The sequence below is a fragment of the Ochotona princeps genome, chromosome 11, assembly GCF_030435755.1.
Source record: "Ochotona princeps isolate mOchPri1 chromosome 11, mOchPri1.hap1, whole genome shotgun sequence".
Taxonomy (NCBI): Eukaryota; Metazoa; Chordata; class Mammalia; order Lagomorpha; family Ochotonidae; genus Ochotona; species Ochotona princeps.
Genome location: NC_080842.1, coordinates 7,032,305 through 7,052,659, shown reverse-complemented (window position 1 = coordinate 7,052,659; position 20,355 = coordinate 7,032,305). Strand labels below are relative to the sequence as shown.

At 58.3% G+C, this 20,355-nt stretch overlaps 1 protein-coding gene across 1 annotated transcript in view; it reads left to right on the top strand.

The window, feature by feature from the left end:
- The window catches only part of ANK1 (ankyrin 1), a 106,592-nt gene that overhangs the window by 68,351 nt on the left and 17,886 nt on the right, over positions 1 to 20,355 (top strand). Inside the window, exons 16-37 of the mRNA XM_058670471.1 lie at positions 264 to 362; positions 2,140 to 2,337; positions 3,190 to 3,288; positions 3,760 to 3,858; positions 3,979 to 4,077; positions 4,400 to 4,492; positions 4,769 to 4,841; positions 6,558 to 6,654; positions 7,323 to 7,401; positions 8,685 to 8,782; positions 8,882 to 9,106; positions 9,323 to 9,477; positions 10,265 to 10,476; positions 10,680 to 10,884; positions 11,090 to 11,186; positions 11,287 to 11,515; positions 16,698 to 16,823; positions 16,918 to 17,037; positions 17,447 to 17,522; positions 17,711 to 17,785; positions 19,056 to 19,187; positions 19,838 to 19,984. Of these exons, the coding sequence (XP_058526454.1) occupies positions 264 to 362; positions 2,140 to 2,337; positions 3,190 to 3,288; positions 3,760 to 3,858; positions 3,979 to 4,077; positions 4,400 to 4,492; positions 4,769 to 4,841; positions 6,558 to 6,654; positions 7,323 to 7,401; positions 8,685 to 8,782; positions 8,882 to 9,106; positions 9,323 to 9,477; positions 10,265 to 10,476; positions 10,680 to 10,884; positions 11,090 to 11,186; positions 11,287 to 11,515; positions 16,698 to 16,823; positions 16,918 to 17,037; positions 17,447 to 17,522; positions 17,711 to 17,785; positions 19,056 to 19,187; positions 19,838 to 19,984 (2,833 nt within the window). The remainder of the gene's footprint in view (positions 1 to 263; positions 363 to 2,139; positions 2,338 to 3,189; positions 3,289 to 3,759; positions 3,859 to 3,978; positions 4,078 to 4,399; positions 4,493 to 4,768; positions 4,842 to 6,557; positions 6,655 to 7,322; positions 7,402 to 8,684; positions 8,783 to 8,881; positions 9,107 to 9,322; positions 9,478 to 10,264; positions 10,477 to 10,679; positions 10,885 to 11,089; positions 11,187 to 11,286; positions 11,516 to 16,697; positions 16,824 to 16,917; positions 17,038 to 17,446; positions 17,523 to 17,710; positions 17,786 to 19,055; positions 19,188 to 19,837; positions 19,985 to 20,355) is intronic.

Here is a 20,355-nt window from a genome sequence, read left to right as displayed (position 1 = left end):
TGCCCCTCAGCCTAGGTCAGCATGCAGGGGCTGCTTGGGGCCACGGCCGGCTGTTGGGGTTACCGAGCTGCCTGCCCACATCCCTGTGGACTTCATGGGAGCATGGGGTGGCAGAAAGCAGAGGGGGTGCTGGGTTGGGACTGGGTTCCAGGTGGAGGCACAGACACATTTGTAACCAGAATTGGAGACAAAGGAGGGCTGTGGGGAGGGACAGGGACAACCCGAGTGAAGGTCACTGCCTCCTGTCTTCTCTGTACCTGCAGAATGGCCTGACCCCGCTGCATGTGGCTGTCCACCACAACAACCTGGACATCGTCAAGCTGCTGCTGCCCCGTGGCGGCTCCCCGCACAGCCCCGCCTGGGTAAGCAGCAAGCCCCAGGGGCCAGCCCAGGCCATGCTTGGGGGAGGCTGCCCCCTGCAGGCGGGAGTGGGTACTGCGGTGCGTGTGTGTCCACCAAGGATTGGGCAGGGAACCCAGTGGGCACTCCAGGGCGTGCGAACCTGGGCGCTGTCATCCATGGTGGAGAGGGGCAGCTGCAGAGGAAGGGCCCTGAGTGGACACCCTTGGGTGACATCAGGGCACGGCCCCATGGGCACAATCTGCCTTCACTGTATCATTTTCTTGCACACACAGCACCTCCCGGGCTGCCCACAGCACCTCCCACTGTGCCCAACCGAGAGGTGCACGTCCTCCTGATGCTAAAAATAAGCAGGCAGGCTCCCTCCCTCCTGTGCACTGTCCAGCTTGCCCAACAGGGACTGGAACCAGACTGCTTGTTTCCAGGGAGCCGACTCCCAAGCACAGATCGGTACAAGCAGCTCATGCTCCCTCTCAGCCAGCCTGGCAGCAGGGGGTCAGGGCAGAGGCAGAGAGGGGGTCTCGTGCTCCTGTCCACCCTGTCCCTGTGTGACCCGTGGAATCCCCTGGCAGCTTGTGCCCTTGGCTGCGCTGGACTGAGTGCTCTTCTTACCAATGTGAGCACCTCCGGCTGCCCTCGTGGCTTGGGACATGTCCTTCAGGCTGCTCGAGTGGCTGTCCTTCAGCCATGGGAAGAAGTCCCCATGGTTCTTATCACCTCCCACTGGCAGCAGCCTGCTAGTGAGGTTGGGCACGCAGAGCCAGCATCCCCAGGCGACCACACTTCCTTGTTCTGTCTCTATGTGCCTGGCACGAACGCCACCCTGCCTACTGATTGGCCTTCTCAGGACGCCTGTTTGGCTGTAGAAGAACAACCCATGAACAACAGGGCCGTGTTTCTCTCACTGCATCATCCAGGGAAAGGGAGGAAGGCTAGCAAGATGCCTCTTACATAACTCTTCAGAGAATGCCCTTTTTACTATAGACTTATGTTTCTGAAGGGCAGAGAGAGCGCATGCGTGTGCTTCCATCAAAACTGATTCACTCTGAGCCCGGCGGCGTGGCCTAGCGGCTAAAGTCCTCACCTTGAATGCGCCAGGATCCCATATGGGCACCAGTTCTAATCCTGGCAGCTCCACTTCCCATCCAACTTCCTGCTTGTGGCCTGGGAAAGCAGTAGAGGACGGCCCAAAGCTTTGGGACCCTGCACCCACATGGGAGACCTGGAAGAGGTTCCTGGTTCCCGGCTTTGTTGCACTCACTTGGGGAGTGAATCATTGGACGGAAGATCTTCCTCTCTGTCTCTCCTCCTCTCTGTATATCTGACTTTGTAATAAGATAAATAAATCTTACCAAAAAATACTGATTCACTCTCCAAAGGACTACAACAGCCAGAGTTGGGACAGGTCGAAGCCAGGAGCTTCTTCCGGGTCTCCACCATGGGTGCAGGGGCCCCAGCACTTAGCCAGTCTCCCACTACTTTTCCTGGCATAGGCTGGGAACTGGATGGGAAGCAGAGTAGCTGGGACTCAAACCGGCACACAGCACGTGGGCCACTGCCCTGCCATGGGGCCAGATGTCCACGCCAAGTCCTGGCCTCCCCACCCAAGCTCCGAGTTCTGAGCGCTGTAGCACTTCACAATTCATCTGTGCGTGTCAGTGTGTGCCTGTCTGTATGTATGCATGTGTGTATATAGTCCCCTTGGAGTGTGTCTCTCTATAGCGGCACTGGTGCTTCCCAGCCTGGCCATGACAGGCTGCCCACGGGCTTCCCTTTCAGAACGGCTACACACCTTTGCATATAGCCGCAAAGCAGAACCAGATGGAGGTGGCCCGCAGCCTGCTGCAGTACGGGGGGTCCGCAAACGCTGAGTCGGTGCAGGGCGTGACGCCCCTGCACCTGGCCGCCCAGGAGGGCCACGCCGACATGGTGGCCCTGCTCCTCTCCAAGCAAGCCAACGGCAACCTGGGCAACAAGGTAGGCTGACACCTGGGCCTGTCTGCAGGCCTGGCACCTGCCAACAGGAAGCCTCCGTGCCAGCATGTGACAGCCACAGGGTGTGAGCACGGGCAACCTTCACAGCCACTGCCAGGTTTCAGGGTCAGCTTCGCACATGAATAGACAGCCAGAAAGGGGTCTGGATCCTGAGACTACAGGCTGTCAGCCCGATCCCATGCCAAGGCCACAGCTGAGTCTACAGAAAGACCAGTGCTTGGACATATGATGCACGTTCTAACATAAAAACCACTGTGCACACTTGGGACTTTTCTTTAGTTAAAGATTCATTTGATTATTTGAAATGCAGAGTTGTTGAGAGGTGGGGACAAGTGAGCGAGAGAGGTTTTCTGATTTGTTGTTTTACTCCCCAAACGGCTGTGACAGCCAAGGTCGGGCCAGGCTAAAGCCGGGATTCTGGAACTCCTGATTTCCTCACGTGGGTGAGGGGCTAAAGCACTTGGGCCATCTTCTACTGGCCCTTCCCAGGCAGCCTGAGCCAGGGAGCTGGATCAGAAGTGGAGCATCTGGGACTCTTGGGCCAGTGCGAATACCAGCCCCACAGGCTGCTGCTTTACCTGCTGAGCCTCAACGCGACCCCTTCTGACGTCAGAACATTTTAACCACCCTGAGGGAAGTCCCAGAGCTGTAGAAATAGAGCATTCCCTTGGGAAAGGCATCACACAATTCAAGACCAGGCACCCAACCCTGGCCTCATGCTTCTGTGTAAGCAAAGTTTTCCTGGAACAAAGCCAGCATCCAGCATCTGTTTGGTATCTGGCCGGTGGCTCTCCGCAGGTGGCCAGCAGCTAATGGGCCACTGTTTTCTTTCAGAGTGGCCTCACCCCACTCCACCTGGTGGCACAGGAAGGCCACGTTCTGGTGGCAGACGTGCTGATCAAACACGGCGTCACGGTGGACGCCACCACCCGGGTAAGGCGGGTGGTGCAGCCTTCAGTGCGTTCTCCCGTCCCTCGCCCCAGCTGGTCCTGCTCCAGGAAGCTGCGGGATCCCCCAGCCCAGCATCCCCACCCCCATCCTCATAGGAAGGAACTGAACTGTGTCCACAGCAGGCTCCTGGCTTCACTCAGGAACCCGGCCTGGCATCCAGCATCCAGCCTGACCTGCTCTCTGTGGGCACGGAGCTACAGGGTGGTGGGGAAAGCATACAGGGAAAATTCTGGAAGCTCCACAGAGGCTGCCTGCAAACCCAAGACACTCTCCATCTTGGGGGACTGTTCTCTCTTGCAGCCTCAGTTTAGTCATTTGGGGTCCTGACCTCAGGGGGGACCCTGTGCCAGCCCCTGCCCTGTCCCCAGCTCTACTCTGACCATGGGAGGGTTCCTCCAGGGGCGCACGGCTCATGGGGCTGTCCGTCATCCTGCTTCCCACCACAACTTCCAGATGGGGTACACCCCTCTCCACGTGGCCAGCCACTATGGCAACATCAAGCTGGTCAAGTTCCTGCTGCAGCACCAGGCAGACGTCAATGCGAAGACCAAGGTAGGGAGGTGGCCAGGGCTGGGCTGGGGGCGGAGGTGCTGCCCTGCAGTCCGTGGGCAGCTCTTGGCATGGCAACAAGCTGACCCTACCCAACCAGCCCTCTCCTGCCCCATGTCACAGCTGGGGTACAGCCCCTTGCACCAGGCAGCCCAACAAGGACACACGGACATTGTGACGCTGCTGCTGAAAAGTGGTGCTTCCCCAAACGAAGTCAGCTCAGTGAGTGCCCACGCTCTCAGGGGCAGGGCTTGGCAGTGGGCGCCTTGGCCAGCCTCTCCCTCCCTCGGGTGGGTGCCCCACCGGTGGCCCTGTTTCTGTCTGCAATGCGCGGAGTGACTTCCCAGGACGGTGCAGGTGGACAGCGCCTGGCCTCGGACAGCGGCTCCTGGCTTCAGTCCTAGGCGCTGCCCTCGGCGGGAGCGGTGAACATGGGCTCTTGCTCTGGGCCCAAGGCTGAGCCCCTCAGAGCCCTGCCCGCTGTCTGGGACCAGGTACTCCTTCCCGGGGCGCTCCTCTCACCCTGTCCCGGCCTCTCCCTCAGAACGGAACCACTCCACTGGCCATCGCCAAGCGCCTGGGCTACATTTCCGTGATAGATGTGCTCAAGGTGGTCACGGACGAAGGCAGCGTGGTGGTACGTAGGGCCGCTCCCCTCCTTGGCCCCTGGGGAGCCCTGTGCCCTGGCTGGTGAGCAGACAGGTGCTGCCGCCCCCTGGTGGCCGGCAGAGTGGCCGGGCACTTTGCTGGAAGGCCACAGAGGGAGCTTGGGGCGACTGGGGGGACCCTGGGAAGCTGGGTCTGATCCCCTTGGTTTGGTCCTCTCCTGCTCCTGTCCCTGTGGTGACCAGCTAGCCTCTGGGCAGGGGCAGCCTGCCTGCTTTGGGCTGAATCTTCTGTTCTCTCACTACAGATGGTCAGTGACAAGCACCGCATGAGTTTCCCGGAGACGGTAGATGAGGTCCTGGACGTGTCTGAAGATGAAGGTGAAGTGCAGGGTGATGGGCTTGCACGGGAGGGGCAGGGCTGAGCACTGGCCAGCACTTCCTGCCACCCTAGAGTCTCCCAGACATGCTCCGAAGCCAGGAACAGACTGCTCGTTGACCATTGTCCATTGCTGAGAGAGAAAGAGAGACTCTTCCATCCATTGGTTCACTCCCCAATTGGCTAAAACAACTGGAGCTGCGCTGGTCTAAAGCCAGGAACCTGGAGTTTCTTCGAGGTCCCCCACGTGGGTGCAGGGGCCCAAGCATTTGGGCCATCTTCCACTGCTTTCCCAGGTGCCACTAGTAGGGCACTGGATCAGAAATGGAGCAGCTGGGACTAAAACTGGCATCCAGGCAAGATGCCATAGTCTCAGGTGGCAGCTTTACACAATGCGCCACAAGGCTGCCCCCCCAAAACATATTTTTTTAGCATTCTCCCACGTAGGGAAGCTTAAAATCATGTACAATTTCGTAAACAGCTGTGTGTGTGTGCATGTACTGTGTGAGTGGATCGCATTGGACCGAGTTCCACCAGGTGCTGCCCACACGCTTTAAACAAGTCCTCAGTGGGGCCGCTGAGAACCTGCGAAAACATCTTGTAGTTAGTGGCCCTTCCGAGCGACACTGGGAGGGCCCATGGGGTGTGGGCTGCACCCCTCTCCCCGTTTTAGATCTCACCAGGGTGATCCAGCTGGAGCCCTCCCACCACGGTGTAGGGTGGGGTGAGGGGGGAGGGGATGGACCAGCCCCCCTCCCCGTGGCCTCTCTGGCCGTGTCCCTCCACCAGGCCCACGTGCGCCGGAGCTGTCCTTTCCTCATCCTGGCTCTCCTTTGCTTTCCAGGCACCGCTCACTTATCTCTAATGGGTATGAGACGCTTTCTGTTCCCGTGAACTTTCTCACCAGAACACATTTCACTGCCCTCCCCCAAGCACCCCCAAGCCCTCACTAACCCACCTCTGCTTCCCATCCCCCACCCTAACAACCTGGAGCCCAGAGCCTGGGGGCAGGGAGAACCCGCAAGTTCCCACCAGGCCCTGGAAGGGGTAAGGGGGAGTGGGGACAACATCCCGCCTGTCCATCTCTGTGTCTGTCCCCATGCCGCCGCCGTGTTGTGACCATAACTGCATGAGCTGCCCACATCGTTATTCCATTGTCAGTGCCAGATCACACTGCCCAGGGCAGGGGGTGGGGCAGCAGGTGATACAGTTCAAGGTCAGGCCTCAGCCCCACCACACCCAACCCCTGAGCTCCACTGGAGTTCCAGCTCCCAGCTCATCCCAGGAGACACACAGAAATTCAGTCTGGCAGTTGATTGACCTGGAGTTTGAACCTCTTCGTAACGGAGCTTTGGAAAGAGTGAGGTGTCAGCTCCCCTGGTTACAGAACAAGCCAAAACCCTTCAAAACACGAGCCACAGTGTGGCTGACTTCTTTGGGGGTGACTTGGAGAGGGGAAGCCACAGCCCCTCTGGTAGGTACCGTCACATGCTCACAGAGCAGGTCCTAAGGTTGAGCTCTCTGCTTCTACAAAGCTGAAGGCGTTAGGAGCTGGTTGCCCCACTCCCCAGGATGGGAAGCAGGAGGGCCGGCAGGTGGACCCCCTTGGAGCTCCTGGCCCTTCCTGCTCTGCCCAGGAGCAGCCCCACGAGCTGGACCGGGAGAAGCCCTTACCCTCCGCCAGCCCAGAGGCTCACTTGAACTTTGGGTCTGTCCAGGGGAAGACCTCGTGGGCTCCAAGGCTGAGAAACCAGACGCCAGGGATGTGGATGAAGAGAGAGAGCTGCTGGACTTTGTGCCAAAGCTTGACCAAGTGTAAGAGGGGGTCCCCTTTCCTGGCAGGGGCTTGGCAGTCTTGGCGTCAGCATCCCTGGGTGGGGGGTAGTGCTTCCTGGCTCTGTACCCTGATCTTCCCTCATGAACACACAGAAGTGCTCACCGGGTCCTCTTCATCCTCTGCCACCCCTGCCCTCCTGATTTGCTTCCCCCCCTCACTCGCAGCCTGTCCTTGTGAAGGTTCTGCATCTGAAACTATGACCAAGCTAAGCTCCAGCTTGGTCAGCAGCTTAGAAAGGCAGAGCTGTAGTCGCCTCCTGGGAAGACCCTGGCAGCCAGCAGCTACCTTCACAGGAGACCGCAGCACAGTAGGCACCAGGCAGCAACACTACCAGGCTTCTCTCAGCCACAAGCATTTACTAAGTGCCTATTAGAAAACTGAACAGGAATACCTGACCGTCGGCGGTCAGTGAGCTCACGTTGCCAGGGCCAGAGTGAGGGGTCCACCACGTGGTAGATTAGAGGTGGTCAGGACCTGGGGCGCTTAGCAGAGGGAGCAGGTCCTGCAGCCAGGCTGGTGAGGACAGCTGCAGGGTGGTGGGGCAGCACATCTCCAAGGCGCAGGCAGCTGGGGCCAAGCGAGGGCCATCCCAGGGCCTGTGAGGAAGCTCCTCTTCCTCTGATTGGCACATACTCTCGTCATGCAGCGTGGAGTCCCCAGCCATCCCCAGGATCCCTTGTGTCACGCCTGAGACTGTGGTGATCCGATCCGAGGAGCCAGAGCAGGTAAGGAAGTCCCCGGCATCCAATTTCCCACTGGCTGGGAAAGGGAGCCCCTGCATGGTAGAGGCACAACACAGGAAGGGGCCGTTGTAGGGGCAGAGCATAGGACCATGGGCTCCTGGTGGCACATCATCCCAGATGTCCACCGTGTGGGTCACCCCCAGACATGAGTGAGGGTAAGGTCTGATGCCACAGGCTGGTCCCTCTCTCTTTTCCCAGAGGGTGTCTGTCTGAATCCATGCCCGGGAGTAGGTCAGCTGGGTTGGCTGTCCTGGGTCTCTGTGGTTCCCTTGGGGGCTGGGGTGTCTGAAAGGTGGCGGCTGTGGCTGTTACTGCTGGGGTGTTTTCCCAAGATGCCACTACCATCAGTGAGATAAACAGCTCTGAGGATCGTCTGCTTGTTCCTCAAAACACTTTAAAACAAAACAAAAACCCACATTATTTATTTGGAAATCAGGGTTACAGAGAGGAAAGAGAGATCTTCCATCCACTGTTTCATTCCGCAAATCACCACAATGACCAGAGCTGGGCCAAACCCAAACCACAGCCTGGAACTCTATCCGAGTCTCTCTGCCAGGAACAATACCCGCTGCTCTCGCAGGCGCGTTAGCAGGGAGCTGGGTGGGAAGTGGAGCAGCTGGGACTGGGCAGGGCTGAGGCAGCAGCTGTCCCTGTCAGACCACAGTGCTGGCCTCCAACTCCTGCCTCTCAGCTGGGTCATGGCCTCAGGCCAGCAGGTGCTTCCTGGAGGGACTCCTGCACACCCTGCCTGGATCTCCAGGTGACAGGACCAACCAGCGGGAGAGGCCAGTTAGTACCAAGTACAGGAAGGGGCAGCAGCCAGGTGCCCCCGCATTCTCCCGGAGAGACAAGAAGGAGGCCTAGGGCCCACGGAAGGCCTGTTGGGGGAGAGGACACCCGTGAGAGCTGGAGAGAGAGCAGAGCTGACAGTCGATGTGGAGACCCGGCCCATCCCCGGCAGCGCTGTCCCCGAGGCTGTGAACAAGGCCTCTTCTGCAGAGAAGGGAGAGAGAAGCCTTCAAGGGCACTCGCTGTGGGTGCCCCAGAAGCCGGCAGGACAGGGAGCTGCAAGTGCTGGTGCAGGGGGCCAGGCCCTGCCCGCGCACTGCACGGCGTCCCTTCTGGGCAGAGCTGGGCAGGAGGAGGCCGCCTGGTACGCCTCGGACTGCTGGGTGTACCCCTGCTCTGGCTCCGCCCAAGACCAAAGAGGCCCAGAAGGTGGGAGGGAGCCCCCTCCCACGGGCCTCGCCTCCTGCTCTCCCCAGGCCTCCAAGGAGTACGACGAAGACTCCCTCATCCCCAGCAGCCCCGCCACGGAGACCTCCGACAACATCAGCCCGGTGGCCAGCCCTGTCCACACAGGGTGAGTGTGGCCCACGGGACCGCCCCCTCACCCCAGCTTCCCCTCACCCCGTCTCTCCCTGACACCGGATGCCCAACGCCCACCTGCTCACGGCCCCAGGTTCCTGGTCAGCTTCATGGTAGACGCCCGGGGAGGCTCCATGAGGGGCAGTCGGCACAATGGCCTCCGGGTGGTGATCCCTCCGCGCACCTGCGCAGCGCCCACACGCATCACCTGCCGCCTGGTCAAGCCCCAGAAGCTGAGCACACCGCCTCCGCTGGCTGAGGAGGAGGGCCTGGCCAGCAGGATCATCGCACTGGGGCCCACGGGTGTTCAGTTCTTGAGGTGAGAGGGCCACCCGCACCAAGTCTCTTGCCTGTTCCTCCCTTCACTGCCCACTGCAGGGGCTGAGAGTGCTGGATAAAGGCACCAGGGCTGGGATGGTCTGCTGAGTACACCAGGAGGCCCACAGCACCACAGCACCAGCCTGGGAAGGGACAGAGGGCTGGGGGACTGCTGGGCTCAGGAGCACCTCCTCAACACCCACTCTTCCCGTTGCAGCCCTGTGATCGTAGAGATACCCCACTTTGCCTCCCACGGCCGTGGGGACCGTGAGCTGGTGGTGCTGAGAAGTGAAAACGGCTCAGTGTGGAAGGAGCACAAGAGCCGCTACGGAGAAAGCTACCTGGACCAGATCCTCAACGGGATGGATGAAGGTACCCTGGGGCCTGGGGATGCAGGATGGACGAGGGTCCCCTGAGGCCTGGGGATGCAGGATGGACAAGGGTCCCCTGAGGCGTGGGGATGCAGGATGGACAAGGGACCCTTGAGGCGTGGGGATGCAGGGTGGATGAAGGTACCCTGGGACCTGGGAATGCAGGGTGGATGAAGGTACCCTGGGACCTGGGGATATAGGATGGACGAGGGTCCCTTGAGGCGTGGGGATGCAGGATGGACGAGGGTTCCTGGGGCCTGGGGATGCAGGATGGACAAGGGTCCCCTGAGGCCTGGGGATGCAGGATGGACAAGGGTCCCCTGAGGCGTGGGGATGCAGGATGGACAAGGGACCCTTGAGGCGTGGGGATGCAGGGTGGATGAAGGTACCCTGGGACCTGGGAATGCAGGGTGGATGAAGGTACCCTGGGACCTGGGGATATAGGATGGACGAGGGTCCCTTGAGGCGTGGGGATGCAGGATGGACGAGGGTTCCTGGGGCCTGGGGATGCAGGATGGACAAGGGTCCCCTGAGGCCTGGGGATGCAGGATGGACAAGGGTCCCCTGAGGCCTGGGGATGCAGGATGGACAAGGGGCCCTTGAGGCGTGGGGATGCAGGGTGGATGAAGGTCCCCTGAGACCCGAAATTGTGTTTAGGGGTGTCCCTCCTAAACAGAGGGACAGAGCTTGCGTGCTGGGGATGGCAAGTGCGAGGGGCTGTCAGGGCCAGCCACGGGAGGTTGCAGCCCACGGGCATGACCCTGACCAGGGTGCGTGTGGGGTCACAGAGCTGGGCAGCCTGGAGGAGCTGGAGAAAAAGCGTGTGTGTCGCATCATCACCACGGACTTCCCGCTGTACTTCGTGATCATGTCGCGCCTGTGCCAGGACTGCGACACCATCGGGCCCGAGGGCGGGGCTCTGCAGAGCAAGCTGGTACCCATGGTGCAGGCCACCTTCCCAGAGAACGCTGTCACCAAGCGGGTGAAGCTGGCCCTTCAGGTGATGCCCCGTGGCCCAGGCAGGCAGGACGGGGGTAGGGGGAGGTCTGGTCTGCTGGGCAGGGGGCTGGGAGACAGTTCCAAGGAGAACAGGCAACAAGGGGCTGGGGACAGTCCAGACCCAGCATGCATGCCCTGCAGTTTTGCCCTGGGTATGGTGCTAGGCTGCCACTCAGGCAAGAATGCACCCTTGGCTCCCGGCAGGCCCAGCCTGTCCCCGACGACCTGGTCACCAAACTCCTGGGCAACCAGGCCACCTTCAGCCCCATTGTCACTGTGGAGCCCAGGCGCCGGAAGTTCCACCGGCCCATTGGCCTGCGCATCCCGCTGCCCCCGTCCTGGACGGACAACCCGCGGGACAGTGGAGAGGGGGACACCACCAGCCTGCGCCTGCTCTGCAGTGTCATCGGTGAGTGAGGATGCCCACCTGCACCCCTACCCAGGCAGCTGCTCCCCATCCCTGCCTGCCAGGAGGGAGCCCTGGCCTTTCTTCTGAAAGAGCAGGGGACCCCAAGCCCCCCAGGAGAAGGAGCAGGGCAGCAGAGAGCCGGCCTTGCACACCAGGGCCTGCTGGTTGGGTAAGCCCCCCAACCCTGTTTCCCCTGCCCTTGCAGGTGGAACAGACCAGGCCCAGTGGGAGGATATCACAGGAACAACCAAGCTCGTGTATGCCAATGAGTGTGCCAACTTCACCACCAACGTGTCTGCCAGGTGGGTCTGGATGCTGCCCCGCTCCACCATGGCCCCCACAGGCTGGCCTGAGTGGGGAACACGCTTTCAACTCGGCCTCCACCCTCACCTTCCCCCACAGGTTCTGGCTGTCAGACTGCCCGCGAACAGCCGAGGCCGTGAACTTCGCCACCATGCTTTACAAGGAGCTCACAGCGGTGCCCTACATGGCCAAGTTTGTCATCTTTGCTAAGATGAACGATCCCCGGGAAGGGCGGCTACGCTGCTACTGCATGACAGATGACAAGGTGGACAAGACCCTGGAGCAGCACGAGAACTTCGTGGAGGTGGCCCGGAGCAGGGACATCGAGGTACAGCCCCCCTCAACGCGGTCACTGTGATCCCCTCAGGGCACTCGCTCTGCAGAAGTCCAGGAAAGCCAGCATCTCCCAGTGTCTCCCAGAAGCCTCGGCAGACCGAGAAGAGGCCTCATGTGGGAGACAGCTGACTGCAGGCCTAAGGACTTGTGACATGGGGAGGACACATACTGAGTTTTTTAAAGATTTACTTATTTTTCTTGAAAGTGTCACAAAGAGAGAGAGTGCTTTTCCATCTACTTTTCCATCGACTGGTTCATTCCCCAAATGGCCGCAACAGCCAGACATGAGCTGATGCAAAGCCAGGAGCCAGGCATTTACCCCAGGTCTCCCATGTGGGTGCAGGGACCCAAGAACTTGAGCCACCCTCTGCTGCTTTCCCAGGTCATAAGCAGGGATCTGGATTGGAATTGGAGTTGCTGGGACTTTAACCGGTGCCCTTATGGGATGCTCGTATCACAAGCAGGGGATTAGTAGCGTTGGCTCCTGTTGATTAATGTTTTAGACATCGATTGTTTGAAAGAGTTAAAGAGAGAGGTGGAGAAATACAGAGAGGGAAAGACCTTCCTTCCATGGGTTCAATCCCCAAACGGCCATAGTGACTGGAGCTGGGCTCAATCTGAAGCCAGGAGCCAGAAGCTTCATCTGGGTCTCCACATGAAGGCCCCAAGCACCCAGGGCATCTTCTCCTGCTTTCCCAGGCACATAGCATGGAGCTGGTTTGAAAGCACAGTAGCTAGGATTCAAAAACATGCTCCTATGGGCTGCTGGCATCACAGAATGTGGCCAAACATGCTGTACCATACTGTGGCCTGAGAGTGGATGTTCTTGCTGTGCTGCAGGCCGGGCGCTCATGAGAGCAGTGGTCTGGTCCTGTCTCAGGGGCTGAGCGGGTAAAGCAAGCATGGGAGCCACTCTGCCAGTTCATCACACATGCAGTTAAAGGACACCTTCAGGGCAGGCACTCGGCGTCCGAGGGGCCCCGGCTCCTGACTCCACACTCCTGCTGATGCAGGCCCTGGGAGGGAGGCAGCAGTGATGGCTCCAGTGATTGGGTCCCTGCTGCTCGCGGGGGAGAGCTGCCAGCATCTGGGAAGTGAACTGGCCAGTGGGTGTGCTTGCTTCTGTGTCTGTCTGTCTCAGTAAGAATCTTTAGAGGTAAGTCCATTTTGATACAAAAGAATTTTTTAACTCCATGCATAAGTTTTTCATGATATGCATTTCTTAAATTTTATTTTTAATATTATTTACATGATGGGATGTGATGCATGCCCACATGGGCCTCTGATTAAGGTGGGTAGGGTTGGGTAGGGAGACCGGTGGGTGGGACAACTTTTTTTTTCCTGTGTCCCAAGGGGAGGAGGCCACTCCTTGCTGTCACACTCTATCTGCACCTGGTTACTGGGGTTGGTCCCTTGATGATGCTTTAGGGACCCCAAACTGGGAAAGAGTGTTCAAGGGGGTATTTGCTGAGTGGTTTTTAATAGCTCTGAGATGTTGTCCACTTCATTGCACCGGAGTTGAGATCTTTCCAAGGTCTGTTGGCTGACCAAATCCACCTTTGTGTATCCCTAGACCCAGACACTTGGCAAAACTTGGATAGCAGAGTGGTCCAACCTGTTCTGCTTTCTGTCCTCTGACGAGGCATTCGACGTCCTCTGCTGGCCTAGATGAGCTGGCTGTCATGTCCCGTGTGTGCTTCTGGGTATGCTGTCCACTGCACAGGCATCAACAGCTGAGGAGGCCCAGTCCCAATTCATGCACTCCAAAGTTGGACAGCTGTTGTGACTTTTCCTGTGCTTGGAGTTTGAGTCTAGTCATCTAGTTGGGGAGCTCCCCAAGAAACCTCACCTGGGGTGACCTCAGACAGCTCTTACATGCGTCAGCCAGCCAGTGTAGAATCGGATTCGGTCCATCAGCTTTAGCAGCCAGCACACATACAGGTAGATGCAGCCGTCTGGTCAGTTCAGGTGCCTGCACTCTCTCTCTCGTAAACTGGTGGGTGCTGCAGCCTAGCCCAACCCAACCCACCACAGGCCCAGTCTCACACACATCAGCAGGTGCTGCAGCCCAATCAGGGCAACCCCCGATGATCCCCACCAGGCCCACCCCCAACACCGGTTTTTGCATGTGCCAGCATGCAAAAAGCCCGGCCCGGCCCACATTGCATCTGTTTCTGTGCATACCCGTGATTGCTGCAATTTAGTTCAGCCCAGACCCATGCTACACACATGCTGACTAGTGCTGCAGCCTTGCCCAGCCCAGTCCACTCACAGTTCTAGCTCTCACACTCACACCAATAGGAACTGCAGCCTAGCATGGGAATTCCCAGAAGTTCTACCAAACCCATTCCCAGTCCTGGATCTTGTGCATGCTGGCAGGTGCTTCAACCCAGACTGGCATGGTCTACCCACAGTCTCAGCTCTCACTGGCAGGTGTTTCAGCCCTGCTCAGCTAGGCATGTTCCACACTCTGTCCTGATTCTCATGCCTGCCATCAGTGCTGTGGCCTTGGCCTAGCCTGTTCTGTCTCCAGACCTGGCTCACACAAATGCTGGTGAGTTCTACAACCTTTCCTGATCTGGCCCGCCCCCAGCCCTGGCTTTTTTGCTCCCCAGCAGGAACTGCAACCTAGTCGGGCAGTTCTTCAGGTTCCCCTACCAGGCCCATTCCTAGTCTCAGATCTCACACATGCCAATGGGTGCCTCAGCCTTGCTTGACATGGTCTGCCCTCAGTCCCAGCCTCTGCATGTGCTGGCAGGTGTGGCCCAGCCCGCCCTCCTCCTAGTCCCAGCTCCCACAAATGTCGGGAGAGCTCTCAGCTGAATTCCGTGGTCCAGCATGGCTCGGCTTATCACCACCCCCAGCTCTTATGCAAACTGAGGCAAGCCCACAGATCCTCTACAGAATCTGCCCCAGATCTGATTCTTTGGTGTTCTGATAGGTGTGATGGCCCAGCCTGATGTGGCCCACTCCCTGCCCCTATACTCAGGTGGACACTGCAGCCTGCCCAGCCAGGCGTGACCCCCCCACCCCCACCCCAGCCCCAGCTTTTGTTTGTGCCGGCATACAGGTGGCGGGAGATGCTGTTTAACACAGCCCAGGTCTCCCATGTGCGCGGGTGCCTTGGCCTCACCCACACGTGCCCTCTGGCTTCCCCTTTCTAAACCACTCCATCTCAGCTCCTCACCTACCTGCAAGTGCAGTGATTCCCAGAAGTCATTCCTCCCCTGTCAAATGCACTCTCAGCTACATCCAGTACATCCCCAGGCCCCCTTCCCTGGGCAGTTTGCAGCACCCCGCCTAGGGTGTGGGTGGTATATCCAAGCCCAGTATTGCTGCCTTCCCCACATATCTTCTTTTTTGTTTGTTTGTTTAAGTAGAATAGGCAACTATGCTGGCACAGTGGTACAGTTAACACAAATTTGGCATTAACCAGGTCCACAATGCCCACCAGTTGTTAGCTGCTTTTCCCCCAGCAGTGGAACACTTGCCTAGGTACGAGGTAACCAAGGCAGTTGCCTACAGCTGGAGAACACGGTATGCATTTTCCATGGGAAAAAAAGAAAAAGTCTTTTTGAGAGATAGAAACATAGGGAGAAAGAGAGAGAGAGAGAGAGAGATTTAATGGCCTGGATTACTCTCCAAAGCCCACCATAGCCAGGCCTGGGCCAGGAGCCTGGCGCTCCATCTGGGTCTCCACCTGGGTGGCAGGCAGAGTGTACACAGGCACGGGGCTGGAGCACAGGCGCTCCGACCTGCTGCAGGATGAGGGATCCTGAGAGGCAGCTCAACTGCTCAGGCTCTGGGAACTTCCACTAGAAACTTGTTGTGTGGATTTCAGACATGGTTTTTGGTGGGACAGGTCACGGCATAGCTAAGCCTGCACCTGCAGCATCCCAGGTGAGTGCGGATTTGTATGCCAACTGCTGCACTTCCCATCCAGCTCCCTGCTTGTGGCCTGGGAGAGTAGCAGATGGCTCAAGTCCTTGGGCCCCTGCACCCGCATGGGAGACCCGGAAGAAACTCCTGGCTTATGATCAGCCCAGTTCTGGCTGTTGCAGCCATTTGGGGAGTGAACCAAGGAAATGCAAGATTCTCTCTCTGTAACTCTTTCAAATAAAGATAAATCTCTCAAAAATATTTTACATCAAAATGGGTTTGCCTTTTAGTTCTGTCTGGTGCTCCTGGGCCTGTTTCCTCGCTTGTCAGGAGGGTTCATGATGATTTCCAAGTCAACAGCTTTAGCAAGCAAAGAGGCTGTGAAGGGATGGCTGTTACCGTGGGACTGGAATGTGGGGTGGCCTTCGCAGCACCTCTCCAGAGCCCAACATTGTTTCTTTTTAAAAAAAATATTTATTTTTATTAAAAGGCAGATTTACAGAGAGAGAAGGATCTTCCACCTGCTGGCTTATGCCCCAAGTGGTTGCAACGGCCAGAGCTAAGCTGATCCGAAGTCAGGAGCCAGGAGCTTCTTCCAGGCCTCCCACATGGGTGCAGGATCCCAAGGCCTTGGACCATCCTCTACTCCCCTCTCAGGCCACAAGCAGAGAGCTGGAAGGGAAGTGGAGCACCCAATACATGAACCAGTGACCATGTGAGATCCTGGTGCGTGCAAGGCGAGGACTTCAGCCACTAGGCTACTGCATTGGACCCCCGACATTGTTTCTTAAGAATTGATTTGCTTTTTTGAAAGGCAGATTGAGAGAGAAAGAGACATCTTCCATTTGCTGATTCATTCCCCAGATGGCTGCCATGGCCAGGGTTAGGTCAAGCCATAGCCAAGAGCGTCTTCCAGATTTCCCACTTGGGTTTAGGGGCCCAAGCACCTAGACCATCCTCAGCTGCTTTCCCCAGGTGCATCAGCAGAGAGCTGGATTAGAAGTGGAACAGCCAGGACTCGAACCCGCATCCCATGCTTAACTCCTTGCATCATGATGTGGTCCCAAGATAAAACATTTCAGATTCAGATTTTCCCAGAAGCCACCTGGGATCTAGCAGGGTTTTTCTGGAGCCGGTCAGCTTCCTACAGACGCGGCAAGTCCCTGCCGATCCTAAGCGCCTGGTCATTGTCCTCTCCCCATAGCAAGCAGCGAACATCAGGGCAGCACGGATCAGGTGGCCGTGGCCTCTGACACATGCACGTGTGGGGCGATGTGCCTCTGCTCTCCCCACAGGTCCTGGAGGGCATGTCGCTGTTTGCAGAGCTGTCAGGTAACCTGGTGCCGGTCCGCAAGGCCGCCCAGCAGCGCAGCTTCCACTTCCAGTCCTTCCGTGAGAACCGGCTTGCCATCCCAGTGAAGGTGCACCCACCGTGGGATCTGGGAGGCATGTGGGGTGGCCCGTGCTGCTACCACGGCGTCGCCTGAGTGCCTCCTGTCGTATGATCATGTCCAGGTGCGCGACAGCAGCCGGGAGCCAGGGGGGTCCCTGCTCTTCTTGCGCAAGGCCATGAAGTACGAGGATGCCCAGCATATCCTGTGCCACTTGAACGTCACCATGCCCGCTTGCACCAAGGTGAGCCAGACCTTCCCCAGAGCTGCTGCCCCAGGGGCTCTCCTGACTCTTCTCCAGTGGGCGTGGTGGGGGAGCTTGGTGTGGGCTCCTGGCTGCCCGCATTTCCCTCAGCCTGGTAAGTAAGCTACCTTTCCCACACACACTGGGTGAGCATGCAGCCAGATCCCCTCCATCCCGGGCTCTGCCCTCAGCGTGGGAGCCTTGTCAACTGCCTCCCCTCCCTGTCACCCCGTCTCCACACTTACAGGTTGTTTCCTGTGCACCCAGGGCCCACAGGAGTATGGGGGGGACGCATCATCCCCACTCCCGCCCCATCCCCACAGCAGAGGGGCCCCAGCCACCTGTGCCAAGAAGGAGGGATCGGGTCAGCTACCAATGGCGCCCCCTCCTCTCTGCATTTCTTCTGCAGGGGAGCGGAGGCGAGGACAGGAGGAGGACCTTGACCCCACTGGCTCTGAGATACAGCATCCTCAGCGAGTCCCCAGGTAGAAGCCTGAAACATGTGCCCACCTCCTGGCCTGGGGCAGGGCCAGTGGCTCCTGGCACCACAGCCTGTCAGGGACCCTAGGGGCCCATGTCAGTCTCAGCTCTGAGCCCAGCCTGGAGAACCAGGGCCTAGGTCAGCCCTGGCTAGGCCCCTGACCAGGGAGGGATGTCTCATCACTCTCCGCAGGTTTTCTCAGTGGGACAGACCGAGCAGACATGAAGATGGCGGTCATCTCGGAGCACCTGGGTCTCAGCTGGGCAGGTGAGCAGCCCCATGCCTGCCCAAGCCCTATCCCATGCCTCACCCCCTTGGTGAACCACAGAGGAAAACATTTCTGCCCCTCTCTCTTCCACCCCCCACCAAGAGAGATGGCAGGAGCCTAAAGGGGAAGCTACACATTTAGGGGAAAAAAATATTCATTGGAAAAAACAAATGACAGAGACAGATCTTCTACCCATTGGTTCACTCCTCCAAATGACTGCAACAGCTAGAACCAAGCCAGGAACCTGGAACTCCATCGGACTCTCCCATGTGGGTGCAGTTTCCCAAGCACTTAGCCATCCTCCTCTGCTTTCCCAGGTGCATAAAGGAGGGGGTAGGATTGAAAGTGTTTCAGCACCCATATGGGATCCCTGGATGGCAGCTTGACCCACCACATCATAGCAGTAGCCCCTTCTTGAGTCAGCTCGCCTTCTGCAGAGCACACGTGTGTGAGAGAGAGACAGAGAGAGAGAGAGAGAGATCTGGCTTTGCTCCCCCTTGAGTCTTCCCCACACTTGGGCAGCACCCTGAGAGGCTGTGATAAGGACCCCTCATCCCCCCACGCTTTCCTCTTGAGGTGGGGGCACTGCATAACTGCGGCTGCCTGTTCCCACAGTCAGGGTCCTGCCACGACACCAGCTGCCTTGGGACCAGAGGCATGTCCCCGGCCCCTTCCTGGCTTAGGGCCAGCCTGCTTTGTGACTTTGGAGAAGCTGGCCATCGTGCCAACGGCTTAAGGGTCTCATGTTTGAAGTTGTAAAGACAAAAAAGGGGCCTGGCGCAGTGGCCTAGGGGCTTAAGTCCTTGCCTTGTATGCCAGGATCCCATATGGGCGCCGGTTCTAGTCCCAGCAGCTCCACTTCCCATCCAGCTTCCTGCTTGTGACCTGGGAAAGCAGTCGAGGACAGCCCAAAGCTTTGGGACCTTGCACCTGCATGGGAGACATGGAAGAAGTTCCTGGCTCCTGGCTTTGGATCAGCATAGCACTGGCTGTTGCAGCCACTTGGGGAGTGAATCATTGGATGGAAGATCTTTCTCTCTGTCTCTTTTCCTCTCTGTACATCTGACTTTGCAATAAAAAGTAAATAAATATTTTAAAAAAGAAAAGACAAAAAAGGGCCCTTGTCATCCATCCACTCAGGATCTGCTTACTGAGCCTGAAACTGCCAAGTCCAAGGGGAGATGCAGGCCATCCCAACCCTGCCCACCACACCACACCCCATGGGGGGACGGGCTCATGAAGCGCCATGTCCCTCTGCTTGGCTTGCAGAGTTGGCCCGGGAGCTGCAGTTCAGTGTGGAAGACATCAATAGGATCCGCGTAGAGAACCCCAACTCGCTGCTGGATCAGAGCACGGCCTTGCTGAACCTCTGGGTCTTACGCGAAGGCAAAAACGCCCAAAGTCAGTACCCTGAGCTGGGGTCCCTCTACCACCCCCCAAGCCCGTGGCACCTCCAGCGCTTCTGTTCCTGCTGCTGGCACCTCTTTGCCTCTGTCCTTCTCTCCCTCCCTCTCTGTGTGACACAAACACACCGACACGCACACACACTGCAGCATGTACACACACATACACACACATAGCACTCATGTGCACAATGTGACAGTCGACAACACATGCAAGTTGCACATGTGTGCGTGCCCATACGCATGTGTGTGCAGATATATGCATGCATGCACAGTATGCATGTGTACCTTTGTATGCATATAGGTGCGTGCATAATGCACTCACACACACACACACACACACACACACACACACACACACCACTTCCCAGCCAGTACCTCTACAAAGCAGTCCTGGTAGAAGTTGGGGGGACCAGAGTGTATATGCCTACGGTTCTGGCTGTCCCCGGGAATCTACCAAACTGACCCCAGCACCCCCAGATGACGGCATGTGTGTCTGACATCTGACTCCTGCTAGCGTGCTGAAAGGCCTGTTTCAGTGTAAAAAGACACAAAGTCTGTAGAGAGGCGGCTCACTGTGGCCCTGTCTCCTGCGGGCACCTCAACTCAACCACGTGGGCCCCTCATGCCTGCCCTCTCCTCCCGCAGTGGACAGTCTGTACGCGGCCCTCCGCAGCATCGACCGCGGGGAGCTCATCAGCCTGCTCGAGGGCTCAGGCAGGCAGAGCCGCCACCTGAAGCCCGACCGACGGCATGCGGACCGCGACTACTCGGTGTCACCCTCCCAGATGAATGGTGAGAACTGGTGGGGGGGCCCTCTCGAGGCACTGTGCCTCTTCTGCCTTGGTGGGGGAAGGGAGGTTTGGTTTCTGGGTCACCAGCTCCATCCGCCCCCCCGGGGGTTGAGGACCCCTTTCCTCCTCCCATCTCTTGCTTCTTACTCCTTAGTTGTAGCTCAGTGTGGTGGGGACAGTCCTGCCCTTCCCCAGGGTGATCCAGCCTGAGAGAGAGCCCAAGGGCTGCCTCTTGCTCCCCAGCCCCAGACCCCCAGCAGTAACTTCTGAGGTGCCCATGCCTCCCCCTTCAGCCACCCTCCTGCCAGCCAGGGCAAGGCGGCTCAGGGCACCTGCAACTCTGGTGTGCCTGAGCCCATGTCTCCTGCTCTC